This window comes from Scyliorhinus torazame, chromosome 9 (assembly GCF_047496885.1).
Source record: "Scyliorhinus torazame isolate Kashiwa2021f chromosome 9, sScyTor2.1, whole genome shotgun sequence".
Taxonomy (NCBI): Eukaryota; Metazoa; Chordata; class Chondrichthyes; order Carcharhiniformes; family Scyliorhinidae; genus Scyliorhinus; species Scyliorhinus torazame.
This window is the reverse complement of record NC_092715.1, coordinates 243060755-243073491: the sequence shown is the minus strand read 5'-3', so window position 1 is coordinate 243073491 and position 12737 is coordinate 243060755. Positions and strand designations below refer to the sequence as shown.

The 12737-nt window shown below is 43.1% G+C and overlaps 1 protein-coding gene across 5 annotated transcripts in view; it reads left to right on the top strand.

Moving 5' to 3' along the window:
* LOC140429773 (lysine-specific demethylase 4C-like) overlaps positions 1–12737 on the top strand; it is a 557303-nt gene that overhangs the window by 73410 nt on the left and 471156 nt on the right. For all 5 annotated transcript variants that reach the window (XM_072517215.1, XM_072517213.1, XM_072517214.1 and 2 more), the window contains one exon: positions 5018–5132. In XM_072517215.1, coding sequence (XP_072373316.1) covers positions 5018–5132 — 115 coding nt within the window. The remainder of the gene's footprint in view (positions 1–5017; positions 5133–12737) is intronic.

Here is a 12737-nt window from a genome sequence, read left to right as displayed (position 1 = left end):
CAGTTCGTGGGGGAGTTGGCCCCTCGTTTTCTGAGTATGTTTGATGAGGGGGTGGGGAAGGGGCGTAACTGCCGGCTACGTTGGCACAGGTGTCTATTTTGCTGATTCCGAAAAAGGACAAGGATCCGATGGCATATATGTCCTACAGGCCTAGCCCGTTGTTGAACACTGATGTTTAGGTGTTAGCGAGACAGCTTGGAGGGGTGCGTTGCGGAGGTAGTATCGGAGGATCAGACGGGATTCGTGAATGGGTGGTAGCTCTCGGGTAATATTAGGAGGCCATTAAATGTGATTATGACCCCGTCGGAAGGGCGAGTCCCGGTGACCTGTTCGCGATCCTGGGAAGGTTTTAGTTTGGAATGAAGTATGTGGCTTGGATACGGCTACTGTATGCGTCCCTATGGCAAGGGTGAGAATGAATGAGACAAACCCAGGGTATTTTGGATTGCATATGGGACAAGGCAGGAATGCCCGTTGTCACCATTGTTGTTCGCGTTGGCGATTGAACCTTTGGTGATTGCGCTCCCAGCTTTGGAGGAGTGGCAGGGGATCGGGGGGGGTGGGGGGGGGTAGGAAGCATAGTGTGTCTTTGTGCACCGATGACTTACCGTTGTATGTGGCATAACCGCTTGACAGTATGGGGAGAATTATGGCTCTGTTGGGGGAAATGTGAGGCCCTTTCCGGGCACAAATTGAATGTTGGGAAAAGTGAGATTTTCGAGGTGAATACTCTGGGGCAGAGTGCAAATCTGTGGGCTCTGCTGTTTAGGGTGGCTAGGGTCATGTTTTGGTATTTGGGGATTCATGTGGCACATGGTTGGGCTACTATGCACAAATGAAACTGGTGGAGAGGGTAAAAGGGTACTTCAAATGGTGAGATATCCTGCACCTGACATTGGCAAGGAGGGTACAGGTGGGAAAGATGAATCTTCTGCCAAGATTCCTGTTCATCTTTCAGTCCCTCCCGATTTCTCTCTGCAAGGCTTTTTTCCGAAGGGTGGACAAGTTGATCTCTTGAGTTTGTTTGGGCTGGCAAGACACCAAGGCTCAGTAGGGCCGTATTGCAAAGACAAAGGCAGGAGGAGGGCGCTGGCGCTCCCAAAACTGCTACATTATTACTGGGCAGCGAGTGCTCAGAAGATGTAATGACCAACCCGGTGCTGGAATCCTCAATTAGAATTTGAAACCAGTTGAGGGGGCATTTTAAATTGGGGCACATGTCAGTATTGACCCCTGGGAATCACAGGTTTGCGGCGGCGGTGGGGGGTGGGTGGGTGGATGGATATGATTTATGGGAGATGGCGGGTGGAAGGAATAGTGAAGGTAAGTGACTGGGGAGGGTAAGTGGGCTTGGTGGCAGTGCGGGATAGGTTTGAGCTGCCAAGGAGGAGCGAGTTGCTGCTGAGTTGGGGGAAGGGAAGATTGAGAATATCTCTGTGTGGTTGTGAGAAAAGGGGGCGGCTTTGGTAAAATAGATAAAGCAGAATTGGGAGGAAGAGTTGGGGTTGGAGATGGGGTGGGGAATTTGGAGTGAAATAATGCAGCAAGACAACTCAACCTCCTCCTGTGCGCGGATGAGCCTTATACAATTTAAGGCGGTACATTGCGTTCATATGACTCTGACCTGGATGAGTGTGTGGTGTGTGTGGGAGGGGTCGGCTAACCATGTCCATATGTTTTGGGGGAGTACAAAGTGGGATAGATATTGGGATGCAGTGTTTGAGAGTCTAATGGCGATTACGGGGGTCAAGATAACACCCGGACCCTATGATGGCGATTTCTGGGTTTTCGGAGGCGCCGGGGCTGCAGGAGGGGAAGGGTCCGAAGTGGCCTTTGCCTCTCTGATTGCCTGGCGCTGGATACTGTTGACCTGGAGGTCGGCAGCTCCACTGGGGGTCGCAACGTGGTTGAGGAATTTGTATGAGTTCCTCAGGTTGGAGAAGATAAAGTTTGGCCTGGGGGGGGGGGTTGGTTGGGGGTTGGGAAGAGGGGGTGCTACATGCAGTGAAGACTGTTTCTGTTCATGTGTGAGGAACTGTTTGTTGCTGGGGTGAGGGGGGAGGGGGGGGGGGGGGGAAAGAGTTAAAAGGGGAAAAATAGAACAAATTGTATGTACCATGTTAATTTTTGCGCACTCATTGCGTTGGAGTGTGCTTGGAATAAAATATATTTAAAGACAAAAGGAAGGCAAATGGAATGTAAGCTTTTCTTCTAAAGAGATTAGAATACAAGAGTAACTAATCCATGCTACAATTATATAAGGCATTGGTGAGGCAGCACCTGGAGGTATTGTCCATAGTTTGTTTTTGTCACCTAAGGAAGGATATGCTTGCTGAGAATGAGTGCCACGGAGGTTCACTGCTTCATTTGTAAATTATTGGAAATCTTTACCCACCACAGCTGTGGATGCTTACTTGAGTATATTCAAGATATAGTTCGGCAGACGTTTGGATATGAAGGGAATTAAGGGATATTGCACTAATGTGGGAAGGTGGAGTTGATGTAGAAGATCAGTCATGATCTTATTGAATGACCGAGCAGGCTTGAAGGGCTGAATGGCCAACCCTCTTGGTAAATTTCCATGCAGTGGAAAAAGAAGAGGATATAGGGGAAACCTTCAACTTCATTCTACTTTCATTCTGTAGGTGCAAAAAGATGCCAAGTGATTTTGCACTTCAATTTGGAGAAATACCTTTTTTGTCACCACGTGATCTCATTTTATTTTGACTTAATGGACTTTTTTCCTGAAGATACTTTAAATATGCATATTTTTATTCAACTTTTTTCATTTTATACATAATACAAAAAACAAAACATCACAACCAGTCAGCATATAAGCCCCCCCCCCAGACCCTAACCCCACCACTACAAAAAAGAACACAGTTAATCCCTCTTTCTCCCCCACCCCCCTTTAGCAACTAACGGTGACCAGTTCCTGAAGATACTTTACGCACAAGCCATGGTTATTTAAAGAAAGCAATCATTTACTCATTTCAGAAATTGGCAGTTGGATCTTAAAAAAATCTTGCGTTTATTCATGAATTAGTACAAACACTTCCAATTTAGAAATTAAATGCTTATCTCAGGCTACCCCATAGCAAAAGCTATATAGTCATGGTTGGCTCAGGCTTGTTGGGAAGAGAACAGATTATTTAGATGGATCACATTGTAGGTCAGCATGATTTTGGTTTGCAGTCAGGTAATTTGCTACACAGGCAATCTGTAATCCTGTGTTGAGGCATGAACCTTTGAGGTACTGAGCAGTTAGGAAGGAGATGCCAGGTGAAGTCTTATTGCCAGGGTGTGAAAAGCAAGTTTGGAGCACATGCAGTGAATCGGTGTCTTTTTCACTCTCAAAAATCTAGCTTTATATGTTTTTTAAACCTAGAACTACACCTCTGCAGCAGTGACTTGATAACAATAGTTTACGATCGATACTTTAATTTGTTTGTGTCCACACCATAATTCACGCAGGTGTTCAAAATAATCTGAAGCTGGCTTGGACATGTTCTTGTTGATATGGCGATCTGCTGTCGGACCTTTTGCAATACAGCCTTTTTAAGAGTCCTTGCCTTCAGATATGCTGGAGCTGGTCAAGTTTCGGGTCGCCTTTCAAGATGGATTTTCACCAATTCCAAGATCTAGTTATTTTGTAGCCTCACATTGCGTTGTGTGCCTGCTTTGTTCTGGGATTATTCATCCTCATTATTTTCTGATAATATTAAAGGGCCTGCTCCATTGCCTTTCTTTTGATCAGTTCTGCAGAAATTTGAAATTCCACAATTCGATCATTAACGTTTATGGGCATATTGTTCCACTTTGTTTGACTTTTATTTAATTCAAATTTTTGTTATGTTAGATTGTGACCAAAGTCAGAATCCCATAACTAAATTAACCTTGTTGACCAAGACTTGCACCCTCAGTTCGATCCACCTCACCTGACTTCTGTAATTTTTCTATGTTCCACTAACCTTTCCTGGTGATGAACATTATCTGATAAGCTGCCTTGTTTAATTCCCAGCAGCAGACATTTCTGAGTGCGACTCCTGCTGTCCTAAATGAAGCAACTAGTTTTAAGGAAATAGAAAGTTAGAGCTTTATTTCGCTATATGACGAAGACAACTTGATATCGGTTTGACAAAGTAATCTTCTACGTTATTTTGAAAGAGTGTCGAGGACCTGGGGCCTAAACCTCCATTTTCTCAATTGTATGAATGACCAGATCTGAATGTTTCTCTGGTGATTTCCAATTTTCCCCACTGATGCAGTCCATGTCAGTGCCCCAAAGTAGTTTTCTTTGCCCCCCAATTGATATAAACATTGGTTCCGATTCTTGGCTTTGACAAATCTGCTAACGTCCATGCATGGCGATAAATAAATTAATTAGAGATCAATCTCCCAGATAGAACTGTTGCATATTGCTTCAACTCTGGTACCTGTGGAATTACTGCTTCTCTATTTTTGCAATTTTTTGAGACTAGTTGCTTGCAAGATAGCTGAAAGGCAAACTGACTTCCACCGCCATGTCCCCCCACACTCCCGCTTTGTCAGAAAAGGGAAAGATAAATGAGGCTGAACTTTCAATACTGTTATGTAAGAGCCCCCAGAATGATTGCTGAGTCTGTTTTTTGGAGTGCAGTACCTCTATCGATGTTCATGTTCAGGCACTGCTGTGCAAATATTGAAGTGTACATATTCTATATTTTTATAGCTTTTTAAAAATAAATTGAGAGTACCCAATTATGTTTTTTAAATTAAGGGGCAATTTAGTGTGGCCAATGTACCTAACCCGCACATCTTTTGGGTTGTAGGGTGAAACCCACGCAGACACGGGGAGAATGTGCAAACTCTACACAGACAGGGACCCAGAGCCGGGATCGAACCCGAGTCCTCAGTGCCGCAGGCAACAGTGCTAACTGCTGCGCCACCGTGCCGCCCCCATATTTGTATAACTTTAAAGTGTTTTTTTTTCTGTTTTACTTTAAAAGTGCATTCATTTCCTTTTATGTTTAAGCAGATATTGCACTCCTCGACACTTAGATTATGAAGATCTTGAACGTAAATACTGGAAAAATTTGACCTTTGTTGCACCAATCTATGGAGCAGATGTCAGTGGCAGTCTCTACGATGAGGTAAGTGCTTTATGCGTTAGAAATTAATTAGTCTCTTATTAACATAACTTGTGCATGTTGCAGCTGCCACGTGTGCGCTGATAGGAATCCAATGCTAACCGTGGCGCATCACAAGTTCGGCAATATGTATTGTGCAAATTGAATACTCCAGATTTGTTTTAACCAGAATGCACTCCTGCGTTAGCAAGCTTCTTATTGTCGTCAATTTGTAGGTTGTGGATCATAAACCTTGAATGAAGCTCTTGTTTGTTGTTGAGTAGAAATTCCTAAGGGAACTAAATCCCCTGTTTGAGGCGTTTCAGGATTTATGACTCCAATCCCCCTACTCCCTAGTGGAGGTTATTACTTCAACATGACGTGTGGCATGCATCAAAAGGAAAGCAGATAAACTCAGTAGATAAAGTAAGCAGGGAAACATTAATGCCATATAACATTGTACTTTTCTCTCTTGTATGAATTGGAAGCAGGCACTGTGCTAATCTAAAATTAAATTTGAATACCTATTTTGTAGTAAATTTATATGATGCCAATCTCTGATTACTCTCTAATGGAAACAATGTATATTGGGTGAAGATAAGTTTGATGGACCTACTTGGTTGAAGTTGTATCAGGCTCGCGTTCAGCATATGTATTGCACACTTTATTTAGTGTGTGCTGAGCCAACAAAGGTTGAATAAAATAATAAATTCTATAACATTGGAAATTCTTAATTCCTGTACTGCTTTAAAGCCTTTTTTTGCATTTTACACCAAGACCAGCTGGGCTTGTCTCATGGATAAATGCATCACCTGTGTGTCAATAATGGTCACAGAGCAAAAGTTTCGGGTTGGACCACTACTGTACTGAATTAGTCAGTCTCCCCTTAGCTTAGTAGCCACAACAAATTAGTGTTCACCATCATTATTCAGCACTTCACTGGGAAGGAGGAATGAATTCTGATCACTTGCTGCTTGTGGAGAACATTGCACGTATAAACAAGATTGTGTCATGTAGCCCCTTAAGCCTCCTCCTTCATTCAATGAGAACATAATCACAGCCTAACTCCATACAACTCACCTGGCCCCAGATGATTGGTTAACAAAAAATTTTATCAATCTCAGTTTTCAAATTAACAATTGATCTCGCACCAATTGCCATTTGTGGAAGAGAGTTCCAAACTTCTGCCACCCTTTATGTGAGGAAATGTTTTCTCCTTTCACTCTTGAAAAGTCTGGGTCTGATTTTAAACTATTGTGGCTGTCGACTTTTGTAACCTTGAAAAATCCCTCCTGAAGCCAGGATTAACCTATATGCCAAGTAACAATCTAAACTTCCGTTGTGGATGTGGATGGTTACAAACTTTGTTGTTCGCCACACAGGGTCTGCTCTATGTGAGCTTATCTTAAACTTCTACGCATCTTCACAACGCAGCCCATATCGGCTGCTTACACCCGATTGTAAAATCCATTTGTGGGGTGAAAAACTGAGACTGACAACTAATGCGAGTAAAGGATGTTATGGCTGCAAAGGAAGGTCAACTTGTACAATGAGCAGATGCAAAAACACACTGTTTGGAGCTGAGGAAATGTCTTGTATTCCAGATCGATTTAATTGTGATGATCTGTGCTGCGTCACAGAATCATAGAGTCACTACAGCACAGGATGCCATTCGTCCCATCAAGCCTGCACTGACCCTTGGACAGAGTACCCTACCTATGCTCACGCCCCACCACACCCCTATGGGACAATTCAGCATGTCCATTTCCACTTAACCGGCATGTCTTTGTGACTGTGGGAGGAAACCGCACGCAGACCTGGCGAGAAAGTGTGAAGTCCACCCGAAGCCGGAATTGAACCCGGGTCCCTGGCACTGTGAGGCAGCTGTGCTAGCCACCGTGCCACCCTTGTATCCACTCATCCGAGACTCCCCAACCAGGAGAAATAGTTTCTCTTTTTCTACCCTGTCTGCACCCTTAATAAGACCATAAGACATGGGCGCAGAATTAGTACATTTGGCTTATCGGGAATGCTCCGCCATTCAATCATGGCTGATATGTTTCTCATCCCCATTCTCCTGCCTTCTCCCCATAACCCCTGATCCCCTTATTAATCAAGAATATGTTAAATAATAATATTAAACGTATTAAATATGTTTAAAACTTCAATCAAATTACCCAGTGACCATCAACCCCCCAAGCCGTTTACCTACCCCCCCCCCCCCCAAACGAGCCCACCCGGTGGACCTAATCAAAACAATGCCCAATCAACCCCCGAAAAACAAAGAACCCCCCCCTCGAAACACAACCCATCAATCCCCAACCATCCCTCGTCCCCGACCCTTCGTCCGAGTCCAGTTTTTCAGCCTGAACAAAGGTCCACGCCTCCTCCGGGGACTCAAAATAATAGTGTTGATCCTTATAGGTGACCCAGACGCGCCGGCTGCAGCATACCGAACTTCACCCCCTTCCTGTGCAGCACTGCCTTCGCCCGGTTGTAAGCGGCCCTCTTCTTTGCCACCTCCGCGCTCTAATCCTGCTAGATCCGCACCTCCGCGTTCTCCCACCTGCTGCTCCGCTCATTCTTGGCCCACCTTAACACACACTCTCGATCAGCACCGCCCGCGGCGGCTTGCTGGGCTTGGGCCTCCTCTCCAGCACTCGGTGGGCCCCCTCCAGCTCCAAGGGCCCCTGAAAGGCCCCCGCTCCCATCAGCGAATTCAGCATGGTGACCACGTAGGCCCCCACGTCCGATCCCTCCAGCCCCTCCGGGAGACCCAGGATCCGCAGGTTCTTCCGCCTCGACCGGTTCTCCATCTCTTCGAGCCTCGCCTGCCATTTCTTGTGGAGCGCCTCATGCGCCTCCACCTTTACCGCCAGGCCCAGGATCTCGTCCTCGTTCTCAGAGACCTTCTGCCGGACCTCCCGGATCGCCACCCCTTGGGCCGACTGGGTCTCCAGCAGCTTATCGATTGAAGCCTTTATCGGCTCCAGCAGCTCTGCTTTCAGTTCCTTAAAACAGCGCTGGAGAAGCTCCTGCTGCTCTTGCGTCCACGCTGTCTGGTCTCCGCCCACCGCCATCTTGGTCCTCTTCCCTCGCACCTTTCTTTGCTTCAATGCCACTTTTTTAAATCACCCCGCTCCTGGTCCAATCCATACACTATCGGGGGAATGTTGCTGTCCCCTTCCCACACCGGGAAATGTCGAACGAGCGCCGTTACGGGCCCTAAAAAGAGCAAGTCCGTTTTTAGCTGGAGCTGCCGAATGTGCGACTTAGCTCCGCACAACCGCAACCGGAAGTCCCACAAGTTCCTTTTTGACACCTTCAGAGACTTTCCATAGTTTAATGCTTTACATATTTGCTGCGAACGGTCTGTCTCATCCCATTGAAATCTTGAATCTTAGCGGTTTTGCTTTTCTCCCCTTCCAACAGTTCACTGAACTCTTAGTTAATGGTGAATACAATATGATAAATGTTCATGTGCCAATAGGCTGCTGAGTAAATTTGGCTCATTACATATTACTAAATTTATATGGCATGCTCCATTGTTGGCCATGTTGCTGCAGAGAACGATCCTGGATACAGTCAAATAATACCCGGTGTGATTTTCTACTTTACTTGCCCCATTTCCTGAGGGAAAATGAACAAAAGAAATTACATTGTACTCCTGATTTTAAAATGTTAATGCCTACAGCTCCAAAAATAATTTCTGATTAATGACTATGCTCGTACCATGTATCACAATGTCAGCTTGATGACGACTATTGTGAAATCTAGATCTGTGTACCTGCTGGGACTTTTGCGGTGAACAATTGAACCTGTGAAAAGTGGGACGTTCAGTATGAGTTTTATTCAAAACTTAGTGGAATCTTAGAAAATTGCAGCACGGAGACAGACTGATCATCCCATCGAGCTTGGACCTCACCTCTCAGTATTTTGTAATTATAAAATTATGGTCTTGATTGATTTTTTTTATTCATTCATGGGATGTGGGCGTCGCTGGCTGGGCCAGCATTTGTTGCCCATCCCTAATTGTCCTTGAACTGAACAGCTTGCTAGGACAGGCCAGTTCAGAGGGCAGTTAAGAGTGAATACATTACTGTGGGTCCAGACCAGGTAAGGATGGTAGATGTCCTTCGCTAAAGGGCATTCGTGAATCAGATGGGTTTTTGCAACAATCGACAATTAGACTTTTTAAAATTGCATTCAAATTTCATCATCTGCCACGGTGGGCTTTGAACCTGGATCCCCAGAGCATTAACATAGGTGTCTGGATTACCAGCCCAGTGACATTACCACTATGCCACTGCCTCCCTGAGTCTATACGGTATACAGTATTTACAATATATACAGTTTTTGACCTGGGATAATGTTTCCATTGAATTTATTTTGATTTGGCGTGGGAATTTGTTTTGATGTGGCGTGGCAGAAGACAAGTATTTTGGTCTGTCCACTGTTTAATTGGAAGACCTTGTAGCTCAGCCAGGTTTGGAAGTCAGTCAAACAGTGTGCAAACTCAGCCCGGGCTCGTGGTCTATAGTGTTTCTTAACATGCCAGTGACAGCACTTTGGGGGACTTCGAGAGGAAAGGGGGTTGAAGATTTAGGTAGTTTTCAGGAACAGAGGAGTGAAGGGTGGGTTACAGATGGAATAAAATTGTGGTGAGGGATATGTAACAAGATGACATACAATTTGCTTAAATGCAATGACTTGGGACAAAAAAGGAAATAACAAAATCAAAGTTGGTCAGGTGCATGATAATTTATTTTAGCCAGAATTTCATACACTATCAAGTACAACGAGGGGGGAAACAGAGTATAACACTGCAAAATTACATTTTAAAAAGGATAGAAAAATTCTCACATCTTACTATGAGTGCAAAATACTGCAGATGCTGGAAATCAAATACAAACAGAAAATGCTAGAAACACTCAGCAGGTCATGCAGCACCTGTGGAGAGAAACGGAGTTCTGTTTTACGTTGTGATGACCTGAAGGGTCAATTTCTCTTCATGGATGCTGTTTGATCTGCTGAGTATTTCCAACACTTTTTGTCCTAATCTTGCATTTTATGAGTTCTTTATACAGCAAAATGATTATACAATTGTTACGATTCTTTTTTAAACACCTATGCCTCATGAGTTTCTTCTACATTGTAAATAATTATCTAACTTTTGTTTTTGATTCCAATCTTAAATCGTCAACCTCTTAATTTTCTCCATTAGCACATCAAATTCTCTTCCTGAAAAGCAGCACTTGACCAATAGTGGCCACATTACTTTCACGCTTGTATCTGCTGGTGCAGTTTTTGCTTTTTTCAGTCTTTCGAGACATCTGTTTTTCTTTGCAGAATTGTAGAAACCCATGACTCAAACACCATGTTTAATATGGGACAAGCTTTTGAAACCTCACTCTCTTCAAACACTCACTTGCTCAATGCAGTGACGAGCCTCTGTGCTTTTTTTTTGTTGATCATCTGGGAATTCAGCTTCCATTTGAGACAGCACAACAATAACAAACAATTAAAAATGAGATCAAACCAGTTCCTGGGCAGATTGATCACCCAATGTAATCAGATTGAGAGGTGGAAGCCTCTCATTTAAAGGTAATGAGCCTGCTTAAAGTCGACTTTGTGTATGTCTGATTTGCACGCAATCAGGAATTGCAATGAATGAGATGAAATGGAACAAATTTTTACAATAAGAGGCTTGGGGGAGAGGAAATGTTCTTAAGGAATTATTGCATCAAAACCGGAATTGTGAATAAATGGCTACAACCCAGACTCAATATTAAATTTTGGAAATTTAGAATGGAAGCAGGTGAAGCTTTTTCTTGCAGGAGGTGTAATATGCGAGTAAACTTAATGAGTATGTCAATATTCTCAAATTGATTTAATCGATGTTTTAAAGGAGAAGAAATAATAATTTGGGAGCATGGTGGACATATGGATCAGGACCACTGGTCATAAGAAGGATAAACGCTAACAGATGGGTTGGCCTGTATGGCCAATTTCAGTGTTTTAATCAGTATGTAATTCTGTGTATAAAAAAAAAAAATACTCTGCCTCCAAGTGATTGGTTGCATGATGCTCAGGTTCCTGTGCTGACCTTCATTTTGCCCCACAGAAAGCAAAGGTGCAGCCACAAAAATACACAAATTGATCATTGATTTTTCACTTGTAAAAACATGCCTGTACGAATAATCGTCTTGCTGAATCCAAGCTCACTTCTTGTCCGAATGGTGGTAAAGACTGCTAATATTGCGATGTGAGTTTTGAGGCGAGCAAACATGGAACTTACTGATGAAAACGATATGGAAAAATCAGCTGCTGACATCACTGTAATGCAGACCTGTACCACTAGAAAATACATTGCCGAGCAACTCTTTATTTAAAAAGATTAATGCATCACAAGTCAAATTTGTTCAGAATGGGCCAGTGTGGGAGCAAAAACTCCAACCATCAAGATGCATACCCTGCCGGTCAGTTTATGTCACAGAGTCGCATTCAATTTTAAAATTAAAAATTAAAATTAAAAATTAACTTCCTCTCTCGAATTCAAAGAAGTTATTACCATAGATTCACATAAGTGGAGTCCAAGTTCAATATCAGTGGCTTTGTCCAGCAGGATTCTGCTCTTTATCCTAGAGTCTTTATGAAGGACAGTTTTGAGAGCAATGCTGGTTAGGACAATCAGCATCTGACCAGCTTCAGCTATTATATAAGCGCAGCAATGGTCCATTTTGAAAAAAAAAAACAAGAATATGGACGAGGGACAGATTTTAAAGATTTTCTTGCTTCCTCCCTTGTTGGTATCTAAACTTTTTATTTACAAAATCACCAATTACATAATTGTAGGTAATATCTTGTAAAGGCGCACTTTCAGTTGTCCATATCGCTGAACTTGTCAAATGTTCCTGACTCATTCTTTTTCTGTATTGAAAAGAACTAAAAAGTAAGTTCACAGAAGCATTTGTGACCGGTATTGTTAAAACTATTTTCAGAATGGTTTCTACATTTGGAAAGGTTGTTAGACGTTTCAGTTGCTGTGAAATGAAGAGTCTAAAGTTCTTGTTCCTTTTCACCAAACACCATTTATTTCACTTCCACAGCCTCTACTCAAAACTCTTAACAACACACCACCTGACAGAGGCCACCTGAAGCCCCTTTACATATCAGTGTCAATTAATGGTTACTTAACATAAATGAGACAACTAATTGCAATGTCTCTTAACCCATTACTTAACAGTCTCCCCTTCCTTGGAGAAAAAAAAATTAGGTGAAAACAAAATTTCAAGAAACTCACAAACACACACATGATGTCCTCCCCCTTTTTTTTGTTTGGACGAGAAAGAAAAAAAACAGTCACAGAAACAAGCGCCCTTCATTAACAATTTCCAAAAGTTTCTGTGAACTCGCCCCTCTTTTCGTAAAACAGTCTGACAATTGATAGCTCCTGTCAACCCATTTAATTTTTGTTATTTCCCCTCTGTTCAACATTTGCTTCAAAATTGCGATGTCTATCCGTAACCTCTTTTCATTGACACTTTTTGTAGAGTGCACATTTTCCCACAGGGATTTGTCAATGTGACAGTCAATAAGTATATTACCCAAATCTCCTAATCCCAAAAT